Source organism: Chlamydotis macqueenii, chromosome 1, assembly GCF_036417535.1.
Source record: "Chlamydotis macqueenii isolate bChlMac1 chromosome 1, bChlMac1.mat, whole genome shotgun sequence".
In the NCBI taxonomy this organism is placed as follows: Eukaryota; Metazoa; Chordata; class Aves; order Otidiformes; family Otididae; genus Chlamydotis; species Chlamydotis macqueenii.
In genome coordinates, this window is record NC_141556.1 from 74,770,095 (window position 1) to 74,797,566 (window position 27,472).

Consider the following 27,472-nt stretch of genomic DNA (forward strand, 5'->3'; position numbering starts at 1 on the left):
AGATTATTTTGAAAATGCAAGCTCTTATGATGAGTTAAAAAGAAGGTTTCATTTCAAGAGGAAAAGGTTTCCATCCTGTTACCTCTTCCACCAGCACTAGGAACTTCACCTGTGGGTGATCACTGCGCAAACTTGTGCACACATGCATGTGATGTATATTTAGGTTTTTTTTTTTTAATTAACTACATTATAAAACACTTAGCTATTATGAATGTGTTATTTGTATAATCTGTAATCTGTAATAATCTGTATAATCTTTAAGCAAAAATTAAACAGAAACTAGGCCCCATGCTAAAAATAAGGAATCAGTCCTTCAAATGAAACTGGGGTAAAAGAGGCTTGCAGAACTGCTACTCCAAGATAATTTTTCTTTATTGTGTGATCTATTTTCCTTTGGAATGGAAGTTCCAGATGAATAAGCACAGAACTAAAATACAAGTGGGCCAGAATTTTAACTCAGCATCTGCAAGCACTGTGTGTGCATCAGCACTTAGTGATTTCCAGCAGATCAATTCACTGCTCTGTATTTTGCAAAACTGGACAACTAATTCTTTTTTTTTCTCCATTACAGCTATGTGAAAGAATGAGCGTATTCATCCTGCAATCTGATGACCTGATCTACCAGGGCTAACACAGCAACAGAAGATCACCTTTTACCTTACATTCTCCTGCCACCAGGCCTAAATCCCATGTTCTTGCAGTATGATGGGCTCCTTCCTTTCCTAGGTTATACTCTTCATGATACTATCTTAGGACTACAGCCATCATCAGACCATGGCCATCAGACTATCAACATTTTGCTGTGGGAAGGAGTTCCATTAATAGAGTTTTTCAAGTGAGATCTCTGTTTCTGATCAGGTTTAATTGCAGTTTTTTCTTAAAAAAAAAAGAAACATCAGGGAAATCCTGTGGACTTTCTTGTGTTTTGGGAGGATGATGGGACAGATGCAAGTAGCGGAATATCTCAGAGTTATCTAATTACAAACTTTGTATACAAACCGAAAGTTAAATGTAATTAAAATGTATACACACACACACAAAAAAAATGTTTTAACTGTATGAAGGTTACCAGGCAAATTTATTTAGACTGTGTCCCTTAACACTAGGGTTTGTTTTTCTGGAGAACTGCGCTTCATCAAAAATGCCAACATTTCCAAACTAGAGTTGAACTTTGAACCTGTGACCTGTCACCAGGAGATTTCCTGTGTGACTTTGGGAGATCTTTTCACCTCTCTGTGCCTCAATCCTCCATCATCTGGAACAATAAATAAGTAAATAACTAAAAGCAGGAAGAGGGAAAAAAATCTTCTTTCTTCTGCTGTCCTTCACCTGCCTTGTCTATTTAGATTGCGAACGTGTCAGGGAGGGGATTAAATACCCCGTCCTTTTAACACTGCGAGCAAAATGAAGCCTGATCTAAAGGAGGGCCTGGGAAAGCTGTTGTCAGCTGTGGTACATGGTCCAGTCTGCCTTTAAAAGCTTTAATATCTTGCAAACATGAAAATGGCATTTTCCTCTTCATTTAATTACAAATGCTACTACGATAATTGATTGTTGAATGCTCATACAGAGAGAGAAGGATCCTGTCTAAAGAAGACATAGTGCAGCAGCGAACACTCATCACAACAGGCGCTGGCAGGACAAACACAGCCCCTTGGTTCTGATTCAGGAATGAAAAAACCTTGCTCTGATCCTTCCCTAACCTCTCCTGTACCTTTTCTTATCCTTTTCCCTTAATTTTCTTAAAGTTCAGCTGTGTGCATTCCTGTTTTGATGATACAAGATAGACTTTCTTACCCTTACATTTTATTCTGTAATTATTATTTACCTCCAGCTCTCATTTCAGCTGTAGTTACCAAAGTCTTGAATTTATTTGCTTATAGCAAGTCACTACCTGAAGTGCCATGTGGATGGCTTAACTCATTCCTTTCCCTCCAGGAGACCCTTTGCAATGTCAAAAAACATAAAGAAGCAAAGTAGGTCATGGTTATATAGTCATTTAAAGCTAGCATGTGTTTATACTGCTGCCCCCTTAAAAAAGCAGGTTTTACTCTTTCCTCACCACTTGTGCTCGCTGTCTCCATTCTGCTGGCACCAGCATTTGTTTGGCTGCTTGGTGAGCCAGAGGGAATTAATCCAGTTATTACTTACCTGGCAAAACACCTGGCAAAAAAAAAAAAAAAAATCAATAAAACCTCAAAATGGCCAAAACAACAACAGAAAAAAAAGGTAACCATACTCTTGGATGGGAAGGGCTAGGCTCTCTGCCTAGTCACGTTTAACCCAGTGACTTATTTGGGAGGACTCTGGAATCTACTGTTCTGTTTTCCCTCTTGTGAGAGTTAATCACACGTGATGAGGGACCTAAAGCTTTCTCTTTTTTTTTCCCCCAGTTTTTTGCCTCTACTTTCTCCCTTCAGAGCTAGAAAAGAAGTGATGTTACAGCATCAGCATTAGGAGAGAATATCCTTTGCTATTCTTTCCTATTTCACATACTTTGGTCCTGCAGGAATTTCAGCAAATCACTTCCTTCTTCTCTGCTCAGCAACAGTGTCAAATCCTGTACCCAAAATTTCAGTTTATCTGTTCCATACGTCAGAGGCAAGGCATGCTATACCATCTGATTTTTACTGTTACTTGCCAGGATGGACATGCTTATTTAACAAGGCCCAAAACCCTGTTCACTCTCCAAGGGCTCATTTCACAGGCCCTACATTTTGCGATTTTAAAGTGATGCTCTACTGGGATACGGCAAAATAGTCGGAGTGAGTGTGATGCGGCTAGGGCTGAAGCAGACCGAGGGGGTTGTTGCACTGCATCAGGTCACATTCCCGGTTCCTGCCAAAGCACGTGTGTGCTGCTCCAGGCGTACCACTGTCCCGTCGGGAATTGCTGGACCGCAAAAAAGGAGGCCCGGAGCGGGGAGGTGGGGGCGGGGCGGCGGCACCCTTGAGCCTCCGTCCTTGGCGGGGATTGAACGCGGCGGCCGCCACCTCCCCGACACGGCGGCGGGGAACGCCCGGGGGGCGCGGCGGGGGGCGGCCCGGCCCGGCCCGGCCCTCGGGGCCCGCCCCTTCCGCTGCGGAGCCCTCATTGCCCGGGTCCCGGACGGCAGCGGCAGTGCTCTTCTTGCCTCTCCCGCCTGAAAGCCTCGCTGGTGGGTAGGGGGATAGCGGAGCTGGTGGGGCCACCTCTCCGGGGTGAGGGGGTGCTGGAGGGTCGCCCGACCCTTCTCTGGGCGGATCGGCCCGGCCGGGGCACCTTCCCCTAGGGCCGAGCATCCCGGGTGTCTGGGGGGATGGGGAGGAGGGGATGTTGGCGGCCGGTCCCGGCAGCGGTGGGATGTGCAGGCTGGAGCCAAGACCTGGTTCCTGAGGGTTTGGGTGAGATGGCGGCTCCTGGCTCGGCCCCCAAGCGTGTGCGGGAACGCGCTGGGTGACCTCGTGTACCGGCCTCGGCCCCTCACCGGCCTGCAGGGTGTGGGGCGGTGCCCCCGGCGTGGGGAGGGAGGGAGGGATGCGCGGAGGCACCGCGCAGGGCTCGGTGGGTGGGGGGAAGGGAGCTTCGGGGCCGAATGGAAACGAGCCGGGGAAATCCCAGCAGGCTTGCTGCTCCCAAACTGTTTCGTGGTTTTATTACCAGTCCCGCAGCCATGATGGGCGCTGCGGAGGGAGGTGAATGCCCAAGAGCCGTTGACGCAGAAGGTGTTTCTGCGGGGAGGCTGTGGAAGCTCTGCGAGCAGAAGGATGTTCTGTTATCTGCTGCCAAAATAACCTCTGCCCGCCTTCAGCCCCTCGCCGGGCACCAAGCGAATGCAGGGAGGGATGAGAGACCGAGTACTGCTGCCAAAGAGGAGTGGGTGGGCTGGTAACTGGTGTGGTGGAAGGAGCCCTGTGAGCAAGGGTAGTGAGCCCCCCTGCTGCCCTACACCCTTCGTACACCACTGTCAGCAGCGATTTCCTCGGCAAGTTTCCAGCTGTGGCAGATGACCTCTTAAATTCAGAGCATGCGTTTCAGTTCACACAAGCTTGCTTCAAACCAAATATTTCTGTCTCTCCTTGCAGAACACCATGGCTACTCTCAAGGAGAAGCTGATGACCCCCGTTGCGGCGGGAAGCACGGTCCCGAACAACAAGATAACTGTTGTGGGGGTTGGACAGGTTGGGATGGCCTGTGCTATCAGCATCCTTGGAAAGGTACGGCTCAAGGACAACATGCTATTCAAGTTTCTGCTGCTAGTGTTCTGCGCTGCCTGTTTGTCTTAGCAGATGGTGGGAAATTTGGTAGGTTGGTGCGGGAATGCACAGATGAATCATTTGCAGTTTGTGTAAGCAAGCGGTGACCTACACTGTGTATGCAAGGTTGACCTCCCCATTCAGTTTCTCCTTGTTCTCTCACCTTTCCAACTCTGCTTAGCAATAAATCTCTCATTAGGCAGAGTCGTTTTGCAGGCTGCTGGAAAAATGTAGTGAGCAATGGCTCTGAAGCCCCTGCCAAACTTCTCTTTCTCATTTTAATTTTCTTATTTTTCCATAACAAAGCTGGAGTTCGCCTGGTGGGACAGCTCTGCTGGGCAAAGAATGCAGACAGAGCAGAAATACATGTGAAACAGGGGATAGGAATCGGAGCTATACGTGGTTACTTTTTACTTGTTTAATGCATATGTGCATTATATGTGCATATGTAATTGAAAATACTGCTGTTCCCTTTATTAGGCTTTTTTGTTTCTGTTAAGCTCTTATTGCTTGATTATGACTTACTGTTTCTAGAGAAGTTTTAGCTAGTCTTCCAAAAACTAAAAATAGAGGACTGGACTTAGAGGCTATTCTGACTTTTCCTGTTACAGGTTTCTGTTTGGTTGTGGGGTTTTTTTTTGTGGGTTTTTGTTTTTTTTTTTCCAATTCTCATGTTACAGTCTTTGAGCAAAGCAAAGGCTTATTATACAGTAAGGATCTCCTGTACTTTGCACTTTGTTTTTTAGAGACTATTGTGCATGAGTTAAATTTGATTCTTGTCATGCTGGTTTTGAAAAGACAAATGGGAGCTGCAGTTTCTTTTTTTCTTTTAAAAAAAGAAGGCATAAACAGATATGCCCTGCCCACTTGGAGAGGCAGATCTTAAATCAAGTAGCTCACAGTGAGATCAAAAATCTCGCATGTACTACTAAACCAGCTGCATTTTATTTGGAGGTGATCCTTCCTCTGCCTATTAGCTTGAGGATGCATGTTTTCAAGTACTGAATTTTTAATCATTAAAAGAAATTTTAAGCGTTTTTACTTGCTGATATTCATGAGCCTGGTGAGCAAGAAAAAACCAACAGTAAGAAAAGGCCACGGTGAAACTATGTACTGATGTGAAAGTAACAAGTAGGTTTTAAAACTATGTAACTAATGGAGAAACTTCATGGGAAAAACAGTCACAGTTCATTGTGTAGGTTTTTGTATTTATATCTTATTAAGGAAATGCTTGCCTTTTGTGGTCTGAACTCCTTCATTTTTGAAGGAGTTCTGTAGCCTGTATGGCTGGCAGTGAAGAGGCCAGGTGAAGTTACCACAGACTTCACTACAATACAGCATTCACCTGTGTTTAATACGCTGCTCTAAGCAGGACTAAATTGTGCTTTCAGAAATCTAGGCAGAAATCTAAAGTCTTACTGTTAATGAGTTGTATGCACCAAACCCAGAGTAAAAACTGCTTTGGAATTTTTTTTTTTAAAGCTTGGATTATGTCGTGAAGCTTGTTTCAACCGGGCTTCTGCTATCTCTTATTTTCTCAAATACAAGCTGCAGTAAAAAACAACTTATAACAAGACCATCTGATTCTTGTCACTGAACTAGATGTGGGTTTGACTTGTGCAAAATTGTTGGCTCCCCAAGATGTAGTTTTGTTAAACCATGGCACAAAATCTTTTACTCGATTTTTCTATACTTTAATTTTATAAAATTCAAAGCCATCTAAAACTCAACTGCATCTATATATTAAACACTGTGATAATACTAATTTCAGTTTACTGGTGTAGTAGTTAATAAACAAATTTGAATGACACTAAAACTTTCATGTTGGTTATTTTTAGCTCCCCCTCAGTTAGAAACAAGTCACTGATGTTGCTATACTGTTTTGGAAATGGAAACATCTCCACAGTCACAAGTCAGCTGCTTTCAATGGGAATATTTTAAGTTGCATTTGATGACTGCATAGACTTCTTTCCTGTGTGCTAATAATGAGATGAAGTCTTCTCTAGGCAACATTGATGCAAATTCATTAAATTAGTTATTGGAGCTATTCCAAGTATTCTTCACTTTCAGTGAGAAGTAGCTCCTTAAACCTGCTGCGTCTGGTGAATGTTGATCGCAAAGTCTAGAATGAGAGAGTTTATTTCTCAGGATTATCTCCCAACTTAACCTGTCTGGACAACAAGTATACGTGGCTAAATCTGTTCTGCAAAGTAAATGTAATGTAGCTGTAGTACAGAGAAACTAAGTAAAGAGTTTATTTTCTCCTGATACTGTTTTTTAGTATTGAGGAAAATAAATGTATTCAGATTCTATTACTTGTGAAATGAAGTGGTTGAAGGAATGTTAAAATATATATATATGTATATTTGGCAATTATGTGTTGTGTTAGGTATTGAAATATTTCAAATAGGCCTATTTGCTGGATAGATTTAGAGTTTGTTATGAATCTGAAAGATGCAACTTTTTTTTTCCCTAAGGTAATAACTAAGTCATGAATTGCCTTACTAGCGAAGAGTTAGCTGTGCAGTCAAACGTCCCACAAATAATACACTTTTTCAGAAAGTCTGAATGAGTCTTATGAACCTGTGCTGTAGCAGCCCCTGACCTCACTACTGTGAGAGATATCAGAACACCAAGATAGTTCTGTCCTACTGGTTTACCTTTGGAGAAGAGATGCTTGCAGATGTGTAACATATTACTTTAAAATGTAATATAGCTCAACTCAGAGGTAACTTTAAAATGCAAGTTAATTGCTTCCCTGACTCCTTCAAATTTCCTTATTTTTCTTCAGAGTCTTTGTGATGAGCTTGCTCTAGTTGATGTTTTGGAAGACAAACTAAAAGGAGAAATGATGGACCTACAGCACGGAAGCTTGTTCCTTCAGACTCACAAGATTGTGGCAGACAAAGGTGAACCTCAGTTTCTTTTATTTAATGCTGGTATTGTGTGAATTTGCTTAGTACTGGAGCATCAGTTGTGTAATCAAAGAATTTTTAAGGGTTTGGCATAAAATGTTAAAGTATATGAGTGAGAGTTCAGATGAACACCATAACAAGGGGAGTGGCTCTCAACCTGGGTTTTCTCTTACATCTCTAATGGTAACTTTACAGTTCTGGACTTGTTGAGTAAAATTGATTTTAAGAAAACCCTAGTACCTCTTTGTATAAGAAGTAGTATTGTTATTTGGATAGTGGAAATGATATTCAGAGGGGTTGAATGTACTCTCAAGACCCGTTTATTGATGTATCAGGATAATGTAACAGATGGTACTGGATTTAGTATTGATGTCTCGTGGTTTTTTTGGGTTTGAATGTACATACAATGGAGAACCTACCCAGAATACCTCTATGAACATAACACTATTGACGTTAGTGATAAGTCTATTTAACGCATTCTGTATCTTCTCCCCATGTTCTGTTGTAGATTATGCTGTCACAGCCAACTCCAAGATTGTGGTAGTAACTGCAGGTGTTCGTCAGCAAGAGGGGGAGAGTCGTCTCAACCTGGTTCAGAGGAATGTGAATGTCTTCAAAGCCATAATCCCTCAGATTGTTAAATACAGCCCCAACTGCACCATCCTGGTGGTTTCCAACCCAGGTGAGGCAGTCTTATCGTAGAACATCTGTGAATTCTATTTGTCAGAGAACTAGTGTTTTATTTTATCAATCTTCATAATTTTCAACATTCAATTTGTTTTTAATAGCTCTGTTTGTGTGGACACCTGCCATGTAGTTGCTAAGAGTAGAATACAGAAATATTCTGTGATTCCTGATGCTCTCTTTATTCAGAACTTCTCATTGTGTCCATATTTTAAAACTGTTCTTCATGGTAAATACTTCAGTTCTTGCATACCTTGGCCTAAGCAGTAGATAGTTTAAAAATTTCATCTCTAAAGGAGATGTCCATTTTGCTCTTAATTTTTTTTTGTAAAACATAACTTTCTTTTTTGTCTGGATATGACATGGCCATTTTTCAGGAACTTACCCTATAGTCCTGGCTATATTTTCAGGAAAAAGTATTTGCATGATGAAGTTTACAGTGGAGGAAAGGCTAGCTGTACTACATAGTTCATTTAGATGACAAAAGACTTAGTTATAACTTATTACACACTTGTGTGCTCACTTGCAAATAGCTTATTGCATAGGGACAGCTTGGACATTCGGATGTCTAAAGCTGATATGCTTTCTAGGGTGTTGCTGTAGGGATTTCTTTGCTTGATTCAACATATGAATCAAGTCATGGCTACAGAGCCCTGGCAGTGAAATGAGACTGCTTTTAAAGATAACTTGGCAGAGGCAAAACAGTGCATGTAGAGCTAGCAACTCAGCTGGTGGTTGAGCAATTAGCTGCTGTACAATTAGTACTACTGAATACTAGTATACTGAATAAGTAGCTACTGTGCAAGTACAATAACTTACAGCAATTTTGAGCACTTATATAAAAACTGAACTGAGTCAAAGATCAAAGTGTCCTTGTTCTAGCAAGGCTGGATTCAAACTATAGACTTGTCTCCAGTACAGCAGCTGCAGGAGTAGAATTGCATGTTGCTTTTTCAGAATTATTTTTATAGTGCTTTGTTTTATCAATTCATAGAGTGATGACATTACAAAGCAGAGCTCAAGGTTTGGGTATGTGTCTCAGCACCTGACTTGAAAGCCACTGTCCAGAGTGAATGTAAGTGTTTCACAGGGAGATGACCTGTAGTCTGTGGAGATGACTGATCCTGCCCTGAGTGAAGCTGTAGGGAAATCATGCCTGATGAGCCTGCCACTTGTAACAGCAAGGTGTTACATATGTGTACAGAGATATATTCACTTCTGAGAACTGGCTGGCTTTTGAGAGTTCTAGAGCCATAATTATTGCAGCTTGTTTATTATTGCTGCTGTGAGCTGTAGATTAGGTTTTTTTGTCTGCCTCAATCTAGGCTTATTTTTTTTTCTGAAACTCTATATTTAGAGCGACATGCAGCCAAAGCATAGAGCTCACCTGGGTTTTCATGCTGCAGAGGTAATTAGTACAGAAACTGGTTAATGAACAAATCTAGTTAGGAAATGAACCTGAAGTAGTTACCAACTAGAAACAAAGTATGTAAACGTCAAACATGCTTTATTTTCAATTGCTTTACTTTGAAGTGGAAGGTAAGGTAACATGACTTCAGGAAATGGCTTAAATGCTTTAGCCATATGAAGAGTTCAGTCCCAGTTCTGGATGTTTAGCTGTGACAAAAAGTGCCTCCAACTTTAGCTGGCAGGATACTAATCTGCAAAGACCTTCCTCAATTTTTTTTGGAACAGTAGCTACATAAGTCTTGAATTTCAATCAGTCAGACCCCAAATAGTCAGACCTTAAAATACTGTGACCAATGAGCGCAACTGCATTTTGAGTCCCTCAGTGGCTACAGCAAAGTAATTGTTGGAGCATTCTTCCTGATGTATGTGAATGGCTTAATTTACTGTGCATGTTCTTCTTTTTAGTGGATATATTAACATATGTCACATGGAAGCTGAGTGGCCTGCCAAAACACCGTGTGATTGGAAGTGGCTGCAATCTAGACACAGCTAGATTTCGCTATCTGATGGCTGAGAGACTTGGTATCCACCCAACCAGCTGCCATGGCTGGATCTTGGGAGAACATGGTGATTCCAGTGGTAAGGAGCAGTTCTGACCTCCTTGTGAATAAGTGTTAGAGGTTGAGGTCTAAGGGATGTTACAAAAATTCTGAAAGAACAGGTGCAACTGAGCTCGAGTACCTAGCACTTTGCTGTATTTTTTACGGAGATTAGAGTTGAGACAAATCCAGGAGATCTAGTTACACCTCTTTTTGTTAAAGGTGATTGTGGCTGTATGATTAAACCCTGAGCTGAAAAGGCCAAATTTGTTAGCTACAGTTGTGTCCTAAAGGCTACAGCTTACTACTTCTGTTTATCGTCAGATTTTGAAATATCCTAACATAGTCTATAGCACGGTTCTCTGAAAGCAATATTAGCTCTTGTTAGGTCAATGGCTCAGCTTGTTGCAAATAGTAGAAAAAGCTAGCAATCCAGAGGCAGGCTAACAAAATTATCCCTTACCTTATTTTGTGACTTTTCTCCATGCTATTTAAGAGAAGATTGCTTTAAAATCATGTGAAATCAAAGCAGCTTATCTATCTTAATTTGATTCACGTACTTAAAGTCTGATATCATGCAGCAGAACATCTGTGTAGATTGCTACTGCTTTGTATTTTGGTCTTCTGTATTTCTAAGGGAGCCATATCTTCAGTGTCCATTGCATTTGATCAAAGTAAACTGATCAACAACAGTATTTACTAAAGCCAGCCCTATGTTGTAATGAAAGCAGAGCTTGGCTGAGCATACACAGAGCTCATCTTGCTTCAGTGTTACAGCTGCTTTTGCTTTGAAGTAGCTAAGAAACTTCCTAGTTACTCCACAGAACAGAGAATGAATCTGCCCATAAGCTTCCAATATGCAGGGAGATGTGTAAATTCCTTTCTTGGTATTCTAAGTTTGTATATTGCTACCCTGTTTTTCAGGGAAATAAGAGCAGAATTCTTGAAGGCTAACCCTAACACTGATCAGTGGGACAGCGAATACATACTTGCTACAATTTTTGAGTAAAATTAGTTGTAAAAGGCTGAACACTAAGATGTACCTGTTTGCTAGAATTTTAGGTTTCTGACATGAGAAGTAGATGTCTACACCTTTCAAGGATTGAAAAATTCTGTTCATGTGTTGCAATTGACTTGTTAAGGTGTCAGTGCTAAAATAGTCTCATATTTTACTCCCAGAGTTCTCAGGATTAGTGGTAGTTAAATGAAAACTGAGGATCTGCCTCAAACATTATTGTGATTCTGACTACTACTACTTTGCTTCCAGTTGTCTTAGACCCCTTCTCTACTTTTCTGAAGTGCTATTGAAACTGAAATCCTCTCTCTGTTACAGTGGCTGTCTGGAGCGGCGTTAATGTGGCAGGTGTTTCTCTCCAGGAGCTGAATCCTGCCATGGGAACTGACAAAGATGGTGAGAACTGGAAGGATCTCCACAAGCAAGTGGTTGAAAGGTACAGTGACTTGAGGAATAAGGTGGATATATGTGATGTTGAAAACAGCTAGTCTGCACATTGCCTCCTTGTCGCTGCCTCTCCATTCTACTGCAGCTTTCATGCTCTTTTATTCAGAGGGTTGCATGAGTAAGTGGAACTACTGGTTTAAACACAGAAATGCAGGATTCAATTGATAAGCTTTATCCTGCAGTGAGACAAGCTATTGCATAACATATCCACTGTAGTACTGCAGTGTTTAGAGCCACGTGTGCACTTGTTTTCTCACAAGTAGCTTCTTAAATGGTTAACTTTGGTCAAAGGACAGACGACTAGGAAAAGGTAGTATGTTTCTGTGAGCAGAGTGTTGGAGTTGATTTAGGGAAAACTTGTCTAGAGGTAACTACATGTTGCTAAGTCACTTGTCTCATTTATGAAATAAGGACTATACTGGTATAAGGCATACACAGATGTTAGCTAAAACATTTGCATTCACAGTGTCCTGAAGACATCTTGACACAACTGTTTTTAATATTTCCATAGTGCCTATGAGGTAATCAGGCTTAAGGGATACACAAACTGGGCTATTGGCCTTAGTGTTGCTGACCTCTGTGAGACCATGCTGAAGAACTTGTGCCGGATTCATTCAGTCTCAACACTGGTAAAGGTAAGAAGTGGTGGCTAATTGAATGCAGTAGCTCTCTTTGTTATAGAAAAGCTAAATGCCTTCAGTTAGCAAGGTGCCAAACAAAGGAAGCCTTGTAAAATACTAATTTTGAATTTAAAATGGGAGCTTACTGTTGCAGTTCTTTTTTAGTTTGATCCCTTAGCCTACCATTCTCACAAATATGGAGCTGAACATAAGTTCTCTGTGCTCTACCCAATGTTGTACTACCTTTAGTCATGTTTGCCATGTGTGGCATGCAGATTCATGAAAAGGAAGTTTCAGTACAAAAATGAAAAAGCTCATGGAGGCCCAGCTGCAATTCCATGCACCACTGCCTAGCAAAGGTGCACTGTGTGCTTTTATAGCTAGTGTAACTGGCTGCATCTAGTCTGTACCAGCTGTAAAACCTCTGGTGCAGCAAGGACTCTGAGCAGGCTGAACTTACTGCTCCCTCTATAGTAGGAAAAAAGACCTGCCCATATCCTATGTCTTTGAATTGTCAGTATATAAATAAAAGCAAGGGGGTTGGAGGTGGGGTTTCTGAAATCAACCATCTCAGTATAGCCAACCAAGTGGTTGGCTATGTACTTTTTAAAATTTTCTCAAATACATTGTGACTGAAAACTTTCTGCAGGTTGCGAAATGTTACTCTTGAGCTCCACTCTTGAGACTTTTTGCTACATAAACTAAAAGCAGATCTGGGGTGGGGGGTTCCTGACTGAGTGACCTTTTGTTTGTGGCAGGGCATGTATGGCATTGAGAATGATGTCTTCTTGAGCCTTCCTGCTGTCCTAAGTGCCTCTGGATTGACAAGTGTCATCAATCAAAAGCTGAAGGATGATGAGGTGGCTCAGCTGAAGAAGAGCGCAGATACATTGTGGAACATCCAGAAAGATCTTAAAGACCTGTAACTCATGAATATTAGATTACAGCAATAAAAAAAACAGCGTGTTGTGTGCAAATATGGGCTCTACTCACTGTACATCTCTATGGTTAACATATAATGCTCTTCCAGACTGAGCTTTGTCCACAGTAGCTAAACTTACGCTTGCTGTAACGCACAGACCTTATGAACAAATAAAGCAACTTTCAGGCATGTTTTGTTGTCCTGGTAACTTATTTTGAGTATTTAAGTTATCCAGCTTATCTAGCATTCTCCTCTAGTATTTGCTGTAGACTACATAGAAGCGTAGACACTTGTCCTTTTAAAAGGTTATAAACAGTGTAGTAATCATCTGTGGTGGGATTTCACTGTACACCCTTTCTGGAAGCCTGTTCTGTCTGATTTAGTTTCAATCCAGATGCTGACTAAGCGTAGTTCATTCCCTGACTTGTTTGTGATACAGTTCTTCCTGTTTTTTTTTACTGATGAGTAGAAGAAACGGAACTGGAACTTGCTTCTGGGCCACCTGCCAAAAATATGCCAACATGAAGATTATGTAGGCCACTAGAAGAAATGGTCCTGTAGACCCTTCTCTCTTCTGGATTAAATTCTTTTCCTGTTACTGGTGTCTAGTTCTTGTAATGTTCAGAACAAACAAGATTTTTCTCTTTGATTACCAAAATATAAGGTGTTTTAGAGTTAGACTGGAGTCCTGAGGTAATCTTGTTTATAGAAAAATCTAGGCCTTTAATCTTTAAATTTCAGCATTATTGTTTGACAAGTAGTTATATACTTGAGCGGGAGAACACTTTAAAAAATCCCAAAGTGTTATTTCTTAATCACTTAAAATCACAGAGTAGATATTAACTATAAAATAGCCAGCATGCCTAGAACTGCTCAACCTAACTGTCCAGGTTTGATAAAGTATCCAATAACCTGTCTTGTATCATAACTTAGAGGCCTGCATGGGTTTTTTTTCACAGCAAATGGTCTGAGTCTGTCAGAGCAATGTAAATGCCTTTTCTAGCTCCATTAAAATGCTTTGAGTAGTGGACTAAAACACTTTCACAAGCAAGTAGCTTAATTTTTGTAGCTCCTTTTAAAAGAAGATATTGTGCAAGCCCTGCCATATTGCAATATAACTCCTGTGAATTAGTAAGTACCATGTAGTTAGTGAAATTCTATGTATGGAATGCTGGTAACGGCATTATTTACAAAGGGTATTGCAGGGACACCTTAGGAGATGTTTTGTTCACAGTTGCAGGCTAAATGCTAGACTTTACTGACAGGAGAGGGAAAATTACAGTCTCTGCTTTCATAACTCAGTGTGGAAATCCTACTGGAAGGCTTTCCACACCTGGATAGATTAGCTTAAGTTCCTGCCAGGAATTGTTCATGACAGTTGTCATGAGGTAAACGGCATAAGCTTCTGCTCTTTGCAGGACAAACCCATTAGCAATTTTCACTTGAGCACATTTAGCTGGCTACCTTGCACAGTTCCTTCCTCACAGTTCCTTCCTGGCTTTGTTTCTTCTCGTGCTGTTCCCACTTAATGTCCCACAACAGTTTTGAATTATATCATTATCTTGCAGGGTTCTTGAGACTGATGTGCATGAAGAGGCATCAGTTGTCTTAGAGGACAGAGTGGGCCCTTTTCCCTTCTAAGACTGAATTTTGGTGTTTTTTTTTTTTTTTTTTTTTTTGTTAAAGGTCACTTGGCTGCATTAAAACTGGGTTTTGTCCCCAGCTGCTTTAGTGTGTGTTCCTCATCCATTAAAGGGTAGGGGTTATACCTTGTTCTGTGGTCAGCAAACTGAAAGCCCAAGAGGGTTGAGACATCTTAAAAGGAACCCTGTGGTAATCAGTGCTTGAGCTGGGAAGCTACTGTCACCTAGTGTCTGTCAGCTACTCCTTCAGTTTCCTCTGAGTCCACAGAAGCTTTTTTTTTTTTCCTTAGTGATCATAGGTTTAACAACAGTACAAGATTTTTTTGTGCCTAGATATTAAGCAACCAGGGAACTAATGACAATCTCTACTACAAAAGTGTGATCTGTGACAAAAAAAAAAGAGTGGATACAGATGAAGGAGGGAGTTGAAGGAATAAGGAAAGAATACAGGTGTGCATGATGAGCACAAAAATGCTTAGCATGTCATAAGCCCCACTGTACCAACTGCTACTTTTGGGGGAGATGACATAATGAAGAAAAATTCTAATAAATTTAAAAAACAATGAAGTGGCCTTGTGGGTGTTATGGGGAATTGGTTCAAAATTGTTAAATAGGAATGAGTATCTCGGGCTAGGGGATACTGAGATTTTTATAGATAGGCTCTTCAGTTTATTTTTTGCATTCACTGAGGGTTGTAAGCCCTATGCAAGTACATTAATTATATCATAATTATTTTTTTAGGAGTCTTATCACACAGTCTTGTATCTTAACCTAATTGCAGTCACACGGCTGTGGAACAGCTTCCCTATGTATGCTTACACAACACCAGCCTATCACTTTCTGTTACTTGGAGTCTATCCATAATGTAGTCTTAGGTCAACCATACAAATTCTTTAATATCTATATTGCCAAAGCACTTTATCTCTAAAAGATATCTGTGGGGTTTTTTTTCTGAACATAATAGACTCATATTTACCTTGTACATGCTTTGTTTGTACAGCCCATTGATACATGAACTTTGTTCTTGTTTCATGCCATGAAAGGCAATACAGGTTTTTAACCACATTTATATGTATTGAAGCACCTTTGTCACTCCTTGGTCTAACAGAAAACATTGTGGTGCTGTTGGACAGAGTAGTACAGCCACTAAGAAGGATGCACAGCAGAGCACTTCAGAAAGTGGTGAGGACAATTTGCTTGACTCACATGAGATAAGAACAGTAATGCTACTTTAATTGCTGTAAGGACCTAGACCCCCTTGCATTTGCAGGTGCATAGATAGAGGCTACGGGATAGAAAGTCAGTCTGACTGCCCTGCAAATGTCAGACAAGAGACAAGCCAATATTGACAGACAACTGGGGGGTGGTGCCAGAGGATCAGAACTCAGTCCTCTGAGTTATGCTCATCCTCCAATATATTACCACTGTATTTGTGTCATGGCTTTCCAGAGAAATGTATGTGAAGGAGAGAGAGCTTGAGTTTTCCACCTGCACATCCAGAGTGCTGCCATAAATGAGTAGCATCCTTTCCTTTATTATCAGTCTGCATAGCAACTCTCTGCAATCTTAGTAAAAAACCAGTGCTGTTAGTGGTATTCAGCCATCACCCAACCAAGAAGTGGGCTTGTTCTGAGCTCGGGTGCAGTGTTAAATCAGCTGCTTTTTTAGTAGTCCAAGGAGAAAAATGAGGCAGGGAGTTGAGGGCAGGCTTAAACAGTAAAATAATTTTAAAAAGAACATGTATGCGAAGAGCAATGGAAATGATTTATATATGCATTTTGCTACACTAGTAGTGCTTATACGACTTTCATACCAGCTACCTTGGAACTGTGTTTTGTGATAAGTAGGTGACTCGTGTCTTAAGTTGCTCTCAGAGTTCCTGTTGTCATTGTGTTTATGCACTTCATGTCAGCCTTGTGCTGCAAAGAAATGCTGTTTTCTTCAATTTACAGATATAAAACAGAACAACTAAGCCACAAATTCTCAGTGGAATGTAGATGCTGAACTCTTACTGATGTCAGTGTGTCTAGGAGCCCAACAACACTTAAGAGTTAGATCCTTGTATTGTGGTCCAGAATGACGGAATGCCATAGTGTAATGGCCTCTCAGGGCAATGCCTAATTTTGGGTATTTCTTTCTTCTATCAACAGTTGTTGTCCAGTGCGCATTTGTGAATCCAGCCTTATGTAAGTCAAAACTTTCGAAGCTTCTCCAAGACTACAGTAGCCAGGGTCTTCCTAAAATCCATACCAATTGCTGTGATGTAGTACATTTTTATAAACTGTTCCTGAGATACCATTGCTATGTGAGTTGTTATTCTGTGAGAGCAAGGGAGTCGTGCAAATAATTAACTTAGATTGGTCTGTTGAAGAGGTCAGACTCAGGAGGGCTGGATTTGCTCAGTGCCTGAAATGAATAATTTACCTGCAAACATCAGCAACAACACACAGTCTGGCATGGGTCGTGGCTATGCAAAGTAAGATTTCTGAGTAAATATTTTCCTTCTTATGCACTCCTCTTTAATAGCTCTTCAACATTATTTGAAGTGTTTACACATTCAATATCCGAGGTTAAAAATCCAGAAAATTTGTCAAAATAGCATGAAGGTGGATTCCTACAAGCACAGATTTTTAGAAGGGATTATTCATCATTCTTGCTCTGTGAGACGTGATAAATGAAAACACAAAGGGAAAAAAAGATATTTTGCTTGACATACAGTTTTCTCTGTGCTGCTAATACTGTATTTCAGACAATAAGACAGCAGTGCAATAATTTCCAAAGTCTCCATTCATTCATCAGTTTCCACCAATAGTAGATACTGGAATACTGTCTCAGTGTCACTGGGAATCGGGAATGATTACCATATCTAAGAATCATATCAAACTCGTTTTCCCACCCACATGTGACAATAGAGTAGTCCCTGATACTCCTCAGGACTGAAGATCAGTCCAGAAGAGTGTTTGTTGACCTTCTGTTTTTACTGAAGGTTTTTCTGATTTTGTTTTTCCGATAGCAAATTGTTGTGCAGTAGAAGGAAATATATATTTTCTAAACTACTTCTGTACTGGGCTGCTCCTGAATGCTGCAGTATTTTTTTGAAAGATAAAAGTCAGAATAAGAATAAACAGAAAGAACTCTTTCGACATAATTCAAGGGCATTCAAAGTCAGTAGAGTGTTTCTCAAACAGATAGAAAAGAAGTTAAGACCACAGTCACCTTAGATCAAGTGCCTATATTCCACTGAGTAGGATTTATGGTTAAGTGGTTTGTGGAACGGGGTTAAATTTCAACATGTTACATTTCAATCTTAATGCTGATTATGGGATAACCTGGTTTTTTTTTTATTAAGTCCTTACTATACTGAAAGTGCTTACTGTACTTACATAGCTGAATGAATGGAAGTGACTCTTTCAGCACTACACATTTGAGTTTGCAGTATAGTCTTTCAAAGCATAGAAGCCTTTGTTTGCAGCCAGAGAAGTAAAATTATACAGTCCTAGCTACTTGACGAGATGCAGATAAGGTCTGTGAAGCTGAGCTGCCAGCCATGATAACAATTCTTTCAAGGTCATGCAAGATAAAAGGGGTGTACTAAGAATTCATACCTAGCCTGAGCTTTTAAACATTTCTAACCAAAAGAACTCAGAAACTAAAAGGCAATTAGGGCTGGCCCTAGACATTTTCAGAACAACTTCTTGTTCTTCCCTAAACTCTGCAATGACCCTTAATGACCAATGTGCTAGAAAATCAGCTATTCTCTCTGCAAACAGCTTTGTGCTCCACCAGCTTTCTGGTATGCTGCTAACAATGCTGGGCAACCTTCAGCTGACTGCTCAGGCAGCCTCCATTCTCAGGGCATTTATACAGCAAAGCTAGCAGCTCAGAAGAGCCCATGCAGGAAACAGGTAAATGGCAGCAAAAAGGAACAGTCTAGATGACGGGGTCTGATTCCCCAATAGTTAAGGCCTAAAGATGGCAGCCATTGTAAAAAGAGCAGTCAGCAACACTCCTAGGAGTTCATATGCTGTTTGGAAGCATGAATTCATTTTACTTTCACAGGTATTCTGCTGCAGTAGGAAAATAAAATCTTTTCACTATTTGACATGCTACGCAATTCCTATTATCCTCTTACCAGTAATGACAGTTTTGAACAGGTAGTTTTCTCCCTAAAACTAAATTATTCCTTTCACGGCAGCCTAAATGCTATGAAGACCCAGATTTTTTTTATTATTATTATTAGTATTTTAATAGACATATACAAAATAGTTTGTAGTGCTGATATAAACTGATGTCTGTCAGTCTGTGGCTTTAAGGGGCTTATAACCATCTACAATGACACTTAATATGTTTGGGATTCACCATTGAGGAAGTCTCTACATTTGAGAGTATCCTATCCTGGAATTTCTCAACAACTATTTACCCCAGAATGCAGGGGTCTGAATTTGAGGCTTAAGCCTTCTACCAAGGTTAGAGTGCTTAATAATACACTATTTTCTAGCCTACAGTATTAGAAAAGTAAGGTCGGGCTGATAAACACTTATGATCCAACAAAACTAATACATTGGGAGGAGAGCATACATCCTCACTAACAGATTTTTCCAGAGCTCCTTTGGGTAAGTAATTTACCATGGGTACTGAATGGAGCAAAATCATACCTGTCTCAACTAGAGAAAGAAAGAAGGGTAGTTGAGCTAACAGACATGTGTCCCCCACCTCCTCAGAGCAGGTCCTGATTTTATCAGCTACTAGGACCTGGATGTAAAGCTCCCAGAATTTTTTTCCAGACACTTTCACAAGTTTGACTAGAGTTTGATCGTACACCGAATACCACATGCTTTAAGGGTAACTAAAGACCCTCAACATTTCAAGCAGTCTTATGCGTACCTCTACACACCTTCTGCATTTCTTAAGTCTTATTTATTAAGCAAGTCTGTCCATCATAATCCAGCTCTCTCTTTGGGTTTCTGACTACACAACAGCTTGGCAAGTGGCCAGCAGAGCTTAGATGCCTGGTCACAAAGTCTCTTTAAACAAGGAGGATGATGCTGGTGAACAATTTAGACAGTTAGGCAGGTTTGCTTTATTATTCTTATTTTCACTACCACTTTGGGATTTATAATGAGGTTTATTAGATTCTGAAGCAAAATATAGTACCACTTTACCCTTTTCTCTTCAGAAGGGTTAAAAATAAGTGCAGCTGACATCTTACTGTGGTTGTATAACATAAAACTAAACTACCGAAAATAGACATATCTACCTTAAAATTCTGGAAAAGTGTTCTTTTTTATTAAGTAAAAATCTGAGTTGTTTTCTAAAATATTGCTAGAAATGTTCATTGGTACATCTAACTTGCAAAGATAATGAATAGTGAGGCCTTCCAGTGGAGTCAAAAAGACACCTACACCACATGCAGAGCAAAGGAACACATTTAAAAGTTAGGTAACTGAAGACAGAAAATACCACAATGACATTCAAAAGGGGAAAAGAAAGAAAGGAACAAAAACCTGAAGAGAAGAATAACAAAAATTTATAATGTTATCATATTACTTTTTTTAAGTCAACAGCTTCCTCAGGAAACAACTGTCTGTAATGTGTCCCTTTAGAAGAGTGGGTATTACTTGTGGGGGTACAAAATGAAGCTCAGTCTCTATCTCTAAGTTCCTTAAGTTCCTTCATAAGGGTTACTCTAGCCTTGGAAGCCCACACTGCTGAGTACTAAGAGATCATTTTATTAACAATCCCATCTTTGCTCTCCTTTGGTCTCTTCCCTGTGTCTCTCAGTCTCAGGCAAGGGCTTTTCTTCCAGATGAAGATCGCCCATTTTGCTGATTGTCTTGTGATTGTGTTTCCTCGGGCTTCATAAAACTAAGGTTTTCACGAAGCAGGGTTTGGTGAGAAGGATAAAACAGCCTTTTGGTCAAACAAAACAATACAGACACTGCAGAACTCCTGTTAATACCATCAGTGCCACCTACTGCTCTATTTCCTGAAGTACAGTGTGTGTACATCAGTAATTGCTGCAAACCATGGTAGCTTCCTCCTGTAAAATTTGACTGAATGTGTACAAGCATTTTTAACACCTATGTCTCATTTTTCTCCCTACAGTTAACGTAGGCAAACCTTGAAACCGCAGTTATGTTTAGAACAAGCCACACCTAGACAGTTACCTCATTATAAACTCCCACACACTGAGAGTGTTTCTTCCCCTAACACACACTTGCTCACTTGCAGCCAGTGAGACTGAAGTAGATTTTTTCCAACTAAAAAAAATTGTCTGAAGTGGTTCTTCTAGAGGGACTGTGCTGTGAAGACAACATCTGTGACTCACTTCCTGGGGTGATGTGCTGAGTTAGTTTTTGCAGAAAACTTTGCTCTACCCAAACAGGAGGAGTTGGATCAAAGCATGCAGAGAAGATGACATCCTGGGAGATAACAGTTTCAAAACCAGTTTTGTGTAGGGCAGGAAGCACAGCATTGTCCCAGTATTGCTATCTCCAGAGAACTGTAGGAAATTTGGGAAAAACAATACACACTTTGTATGATTTCTCTTCAAAGACCTTGCAGACTCAGCCTTCTTACTGTCCGGTATCCTTGCAAGTGACATTATTTCACTTCTGTGGGCTGAAAAAGAATTTGGTGGGATAGCAAACGATGTCTGGCAGAATTGAGTCACATTGAATAATGGATTACCAGAGGGCATTTGTATACTTTGGTAATAAAAGCAATATGGAACCTAAACAGACTAGACTCAAAACCAGTTTCACTGGTTTCCAGATTTCTGTAAAATACTTTAAGCAATGTTGTGTTTTAAAAATGACTGTTTTGGGTAGGTTTCCATCTTTCCACTTCAGCAGTTGTCCTCTTTCTTTTGCTAAAAAGGAACAAACTGTACAATTATAGTCACAACCTTTCCCTGCCTCTACGACAAAACCAACACACTGCTCTAGTGTTAGCAGTGTCCCTTTCACCGCTTGCACCTCACTGCACCTTGCATGGAGGACAGCCAGTGACCACCCTTCTGTTCCTTTCCACTCTTGGTGAATGCCCCTCCGCTGTGTGTGTGATAAGTTGGCCCATTCTTTATGTCAGAATATAGCTTTTCTCCTGGAGCTCCCATTTTGCTGTAGCTGCACAGCTACAGGCGTTATCTCCTTTATGACAGCAAACAGAGATAAATCCAGGTGCAGCACAGAGATCCCACACTTAATCCAGGCAGGTCATAAATATAATAAATAAGGGCCCTTTGCCCTCTTGCGATTAAGAGCATTTGCAGGGATTAGGGTTTTTGAACTATCTCTTTGATCTAACCTTTTCTAGGTACTTAATATGCTCTTCCCTCACTAGTAACAAAAAGATCAGGAATCTGGGATGGCATGTGTGAAAAAAAAAAAAGCTTCTTTAAGACATACAGATTGGATGAAGTGAAATATACTCAAATGAACTAATACTAATGTTCATAATGCTATTGAGCACTTTTTGTCACATCAGAAACACTTAAAAAAACCCCATGAATATCATCTCTAACCTGTGAAAGATAAAAACCAAGTACAGGACAGTTACATGAGTTGCCCAGGGTCACATGATGATGGTGTTGCCAGTGCTTTTGAAATTATGTCATGGTATCTGATGATTCTTTCAAATCCATTCTCCAAGGTTTAAGGGGCTATATTTTCTTTTGCCAAATCCAAAAAGTAAAAAAATGTATCCCTTAATTAAAAAAATAAAAAGCTGAAAAAATGTGATGCCCAAGAACCTGAAAACCACAGCCTACAGAAAGAACTTAAAAATTCTATTATTGTAACTTCATTCCACTGTTCTAAAATTATTTGCATAGTTTTTAGGCTTCTGAATGCTTGGGGACAGTGATTACCTCTGTGAGCCAGTGCCACCGTTTATCTGGCATCACTACTAGACATTTGTATGTCATCTCTGGTGATGTAATTAGTATGAGCAGGATGGCTTGTATGTCCTGAATGAGGTTCAAAGGACTGTAGAGGACAGCAGTATCCAGCTAGCAGTGACAATAGAGCCCAAGCACCTGCAAATGTGCTTGGTTTCCCTCTGGGAATCACAGAATAGTTTGGGTTGGAAGGGACCTTCAAAGGCCATCTAGTCCAACCTCCTGCAAGGAGCAGGGACATCTCAAAACAGATCAAGTTGCTCAAAGCCTCATCCAACCTGGCCTTGAATGTTTCCAGGGATGGGGCATCCACCACCTTTCTGGGCAACCTGTTCCAGTGTTTCACCTTCCTCATTGTAATTTCTTTTTTTCCTGAATATCTAGTCTGAATATCCTTCTATTTTAAAACCATTAGCTCTCGTCCTATCACAACAGGCCCTGCTGAAGAGTCTCTCCCCAGCTTTCCTGTAAGCCCCCTTTAGGTACTAGAAGACCACTATAAGGTCTTATCTGAGCCTTCTCTTCTCCAGGCTGAACAGCCCCAACTCTCTCAACCTGTCCTCACAGGAGAGGTGCTCCAGCCCCCTGATCATCTTCGTGTCCCACCTCTGGACTCACTCCAACAGGTCCACGCCCTTCTTATGCTGGGGGCTCCAGAGCTGGACACAGTACTGCAGGTGGGGCCTCACGAGAGTGAAACAGAGGGGCAGAATCCCCTCCCTCGACCTGCTGGCCACGCTTCTTTGGACGCAGCCCAGGATGCGGCTCATGTTGAGCTTCTCGTCCACCAGCAGCCCCGAGTCCGTCTCCTCAGGGCAGCTCTCGGCCCGCTCTGCAGCTCGCGGCAGTTACCGGTCAGGACAGCGGGCAGCGGCGAGCTCCTCGGCCGCTCGGAGGTACCGCCGGTAGGCGGCGCCCCCTGGCGGCCCGCGGGCCGGAGTGCGGCGCAGGGCCCGGGCGCGAAGTCAGCCAGCCAGGCGGGAAGCGGCCCCCGGGGCCCGGTCCGTAGGCCGCAGTTAGCGAGGCAGATTGCGGGCTGAGCGCCCCCGCTGCCGAGTTTAAAATGCCTGTTTTTGCAGTGTCTTCGTTGACACAGGGCTGATGAAAGCCTGTGCGATTAGGACGGGCTAGCGGGCTGCTTTGTTCTTACCTTCTCTGCTGGGATGACCTCTGTGAAACTGGCAGCTTTCAGCTTCGCCCTCAGGGTTTCCAGGGAAAAGGGTGAAAATGTGACTCAAGGTAGATTTGATGGTTCAGAAATGAAGCGACTCTTAAAATATTACTGGTTTTCCTTTTAAATAATGTGATTTTTAACCTATAAGATGCTGTGGTTTCCTACCTACTCCAGGTAGTAAAAGCCATGGCTTCTCCAAAAATGAAGATTCTCAGGCCTTATTTCATAAACTGGTAGACAGGGCAACTCAAACCGTTGAGACAAGAAGACACCCAAACAATGAATCCCTGAATGCTTCCCCAGGCAGGCTGTAATGCCTTCCTAGAAGGGAAACCTCTTTCCCCCAACGCACAGCACGGCAAGGCCCACCTGCCAGCCCCACGGGTTGGAAAGGTGAGGCAGTGTTTGCCCTCATCTTTCCCCTCTCCCTGTTTCCAGCCGTGCTGCTCCATGCCCTCTTGCCAGGCTCTTTGCTGAGACGGCTCTGTTTCCTAACTTGGCAAAAAAGTTTTCGGCATCCTTAGGTTGGTCTGGTGAGCTGAATCCAGTGTCTAACAGCTCAAGGATGGGTCTGACCACCGTAGAGAGGGCATAGGAACTCTAAGTGGAGGAGCAAGTCTTTTGGGGGATAGTCAGCCATTAAGATAGGTTCAGCTGTATTATATTAGGTCTAAGAGACTTTTACGCAGATGACTTGCCTGTCTTCTAAACCAATTGCCTTGGACTTGTTTTACGTGACCTCAGAGCCTCTCCCTGTGTGCCACTGTGTAGTCCATGCCTGTTGGTGCAGTGTTACTCTGCACAGTACCAGAGATGCCCTGGATCTCACCTGGAGATTTGCCTGCTGCTGAACTGCGGATTTTAGGCAAGGTTGTACTCTAAGCTCAGAATCGGATTCAACTTGCACAGCTGTCCCAGAAGCACTGGCTTCTCAACCAGACATGTAAGCACATAAGTATCTTCCAAGCAGGCAGCTGCTCTGCGGAGCTTTGAGAATCTCAGGTTGTGAGTTAGGGACCAACATCTCTGCAGATGTGTGCTTGTGGCATCCCAGCTCTTGTGCTGGAGCAAGAAGGGGGCATACTGTTCCCTGACTTAGTACTCACTAATTTCCCTGGGCAGAGGACCTGGGCCTAGAGGCCAGAAGAGCTTTGGCAGAGAAAAAGAGAAACCAGGCAGAAAATCTGAGACCAGGACTACAGAAAGAGGTGAAGCATGTGCCAAAGCAGGGATAGAGACTTTGCAGCTTTGTTTGTAGAAGCTCTCAGGGCTGCAGGGTTGCTCAAGAGCAGAATGAAGCCAAGAGCTTGCACAGAGCCCTGAGGACACAGCTGGAGTTAATTGTGGAGGAAGGGTATGAGGTAAACTAGTGCTTATAGACTGATGAACTGAACAAGAATAGGTAACAGCATTTAACCTGTTAAGTAATCTAAGAGATATCATGTAGAATGAGTCTACTAACCCAGCTGGTAAGTGGCCAGCAGACAGAGAAGGTCCATGGGTGTTACTGGGAGGGTATATCTCAAGGGGAGGACTCAGGGGCTGGACTCAAATCAGGTGGTGAACTCAAAGTGTCCTCTCTGCTGGAGTTTGCTCAGGGCAGTGCTGAATTTACAGCCGTTGAGTTTTACTTGTCTCTGAGGTGGTAAATACTGAATGCTGTGGCTGAGGAGCTCAAAACCATTTTTCACCTCCCTTTAAGAGAAGAAAAAGAAAGAGCCCTGGCCCCAAAACAGCCAAGACCTTTCTCAGATCAGTCTTAAATTCTTACCTCTACCAGCAGCTGCTTCTCAAGCCCCGAGGATTTCACTGAGCCAATTTAATGCTGGTGGTCAGACAGTTTAAACCCATTAGCTCCCAGCTATCTGAATAATTTTCTCCTTGGAGCCCAGCACACCAGCAGACTGCTCTAACCAGAACTGCGGAGAACTGCCACATTAACTGGACATTTGCTAACTGTTGTGGCCTGCGTGGTGAACATTCGAAGAAGAAAATGCCGCTGGCTAGATCACTTTCCATGACTTCCCTTAATGGGCTTCCTCAGTGGGAGGATGAAGACCTACCAGTGGAGGATTTGTTGCTCTTTGAAGTTTCTTGGGAAGTTACCAACAAAGGTTTGTACAATGCTCTTAGGAGTTGGTATCGCTGTTTTCATGGGAGTGGAGGGAGGCATGAAGGGCTTGGACAAGAAAGGCATGAAGGGGAGACTGGAGAAAAGTGGGCTGCAGGGCTGTTGTACTGGAAGGAGCACATGTGGCATCCGTGTGTAATCGCGCTGTGTGTGGGCTGCATCTGCCTCTGCTCGTGTGGGATGAGCATATAGTCAGGCTGTCTGTGTGTCTTTACATGTTTCACCACCAGGGACAGGTTGTTGAAACAAACATCCAAGTGTTACGCCTGGGTGTGCAGATGTATGGATACATAGATGTTGCTTTGTACATATTTGTATTTTACTTTCCATGAAAATTTACTTGGGAATGTAATGCAGAAAAATAAGCAGTAAGACAGACATCAGATTCAGAGTAGTTTAGCAGTCTCCCTCAGCCTTCTAGAGCAGTGTGGAGAAGAGGCCAAATTTCAAACAAGTGTAAATAAACATAGTTGCATTGAAGCCACTGAACAAAAAAAAAAACAAATGTCAATGACCAGCAGTCTCTTATGCCAGCTGAAACCTTTTGGACTGTTTTTTGCAAATACGGATGGTGCCAGACAGGGACTTCATGCTTTGTGCATGTGTACGGATTGAAAAATCTCTTCGTTGTATGTAGCTTGTCATGCAAAGTTCATGCTGCTTGTTATGCTAAGATCTTTGTGCCTCCATTTCTAATTCACTCATTAAATCATCCCCTTTCAGCTAGGTGTAGTTCACCAAGGGGGAATGGGCTCCATTTTTGCCACTAAAGTGAGTTAGTATGAGCAAATGATTGACCTCATGTGTCTTATTGTCCTGGCAGATAAATAGATTAGTCAGGAGAGGAGATCCGTAATCTGTTAAGATTTTAACTCTAAAGGGGAAACGTGTGTGAGTGGAACAGACAGTGCTGGGGTTTATCTCTATGGTGAAACTGAAATTACCAATCTATGATAGCTTCTGGTATTTCATCTGCACTACAGTGCAATTTTACATGGCTCTTTTTAGGGTGGTGAGGAGTATCAATACATGGAGGTAGTACAGAGTAGCTTTTGCACTTTGAATCTCTGTAGACTTATTTTTCAGTAGCCCCAGTCAAGCTTTTTGAGTGAATTTACTATTGCCAGAACTCAGAGAATTGAGCATTTATCTTTGCAGTGTGCGTGACAAGTAAGGCACTGGCAAGAAGATGGCAGCAGAAATCTAGAAAATTCAGGTGTTCTCGCTAACTTGTTTGAACTCAGTAGTGTACATATATTTTCTGAGTCATCTGGACCCACTGGGTATAGAAATCACACAATACGTTTAAGAAAAAGTAAACCACAATTAGATTTATCTGTCTTTCTGTGAATGTACAAAATAGAGTGAATCATTTAATCATCCATATAGTTCTTCTTGACTTCTCTGAGGCCAAATCAACTGCCACAGCTAAAATGTATTATTCTCACATTTTATGAGAGAATTAATATTTATGAGAGTGAATGTTTATTCAGCTAGTTTAAAAATAAGGTGCTGTTAATTACACCACTTACCAAACCCATATATTCAAACAGGGCTGACTGAACTAGTCATGGCAATCAATTTCTTCATTAGAACTGGATCTCCGTGCAGTTTCTATTAACCAGCCTTGACTGGAAACATTTGTGCAAAAACTCTTTAATAACCCTATTTCAGCTTATATTTTCTGGTAAGTTCTTGATACTGAAGTTTTTTTCCTGTATCCTCCAAGCAATTGAATGTCTAAGTCACATGGTGAGATACTGTTTTCCTGGTGATG

General features: G+C 41.7%; 1 protein-coding gene across 1 annotated transcript; it reads left to right on the forward strand.

Moving 5' to 3' along the window:
• The first annotated feature begins 3,007 nt into the window (after window positions 1-3,007).
• Window positions 3,008-13,036, forward strand: LDHB (lactate dehydrogenase B). Its single transcript, XM_086756817.1, has 8 exons — window positions 3,008-3,157; window positions 4,065-4,196; window positions 7,027-7,144; window positions 7,659-7,832; window positions 9,710-9,883; window positions 11,177-11,294; window positions 11,817-11,940; window positions 12,684-13,036. Exons 2-8 carry the CDS (start codon window positions 4,071-4,073, stop codon window positions 12,849-12,851), a joined length of 1,002 nt encoding a protein of 333 aa, XP_086612943.1. The 5' UTR covers window positions 3,008-3,157; window positions 4,065-4,070; the 3' UTR covers window positions 12,852-13,036.
• Window positions 13,037-27,472: the final 14,436 nt, after the last annotated feature.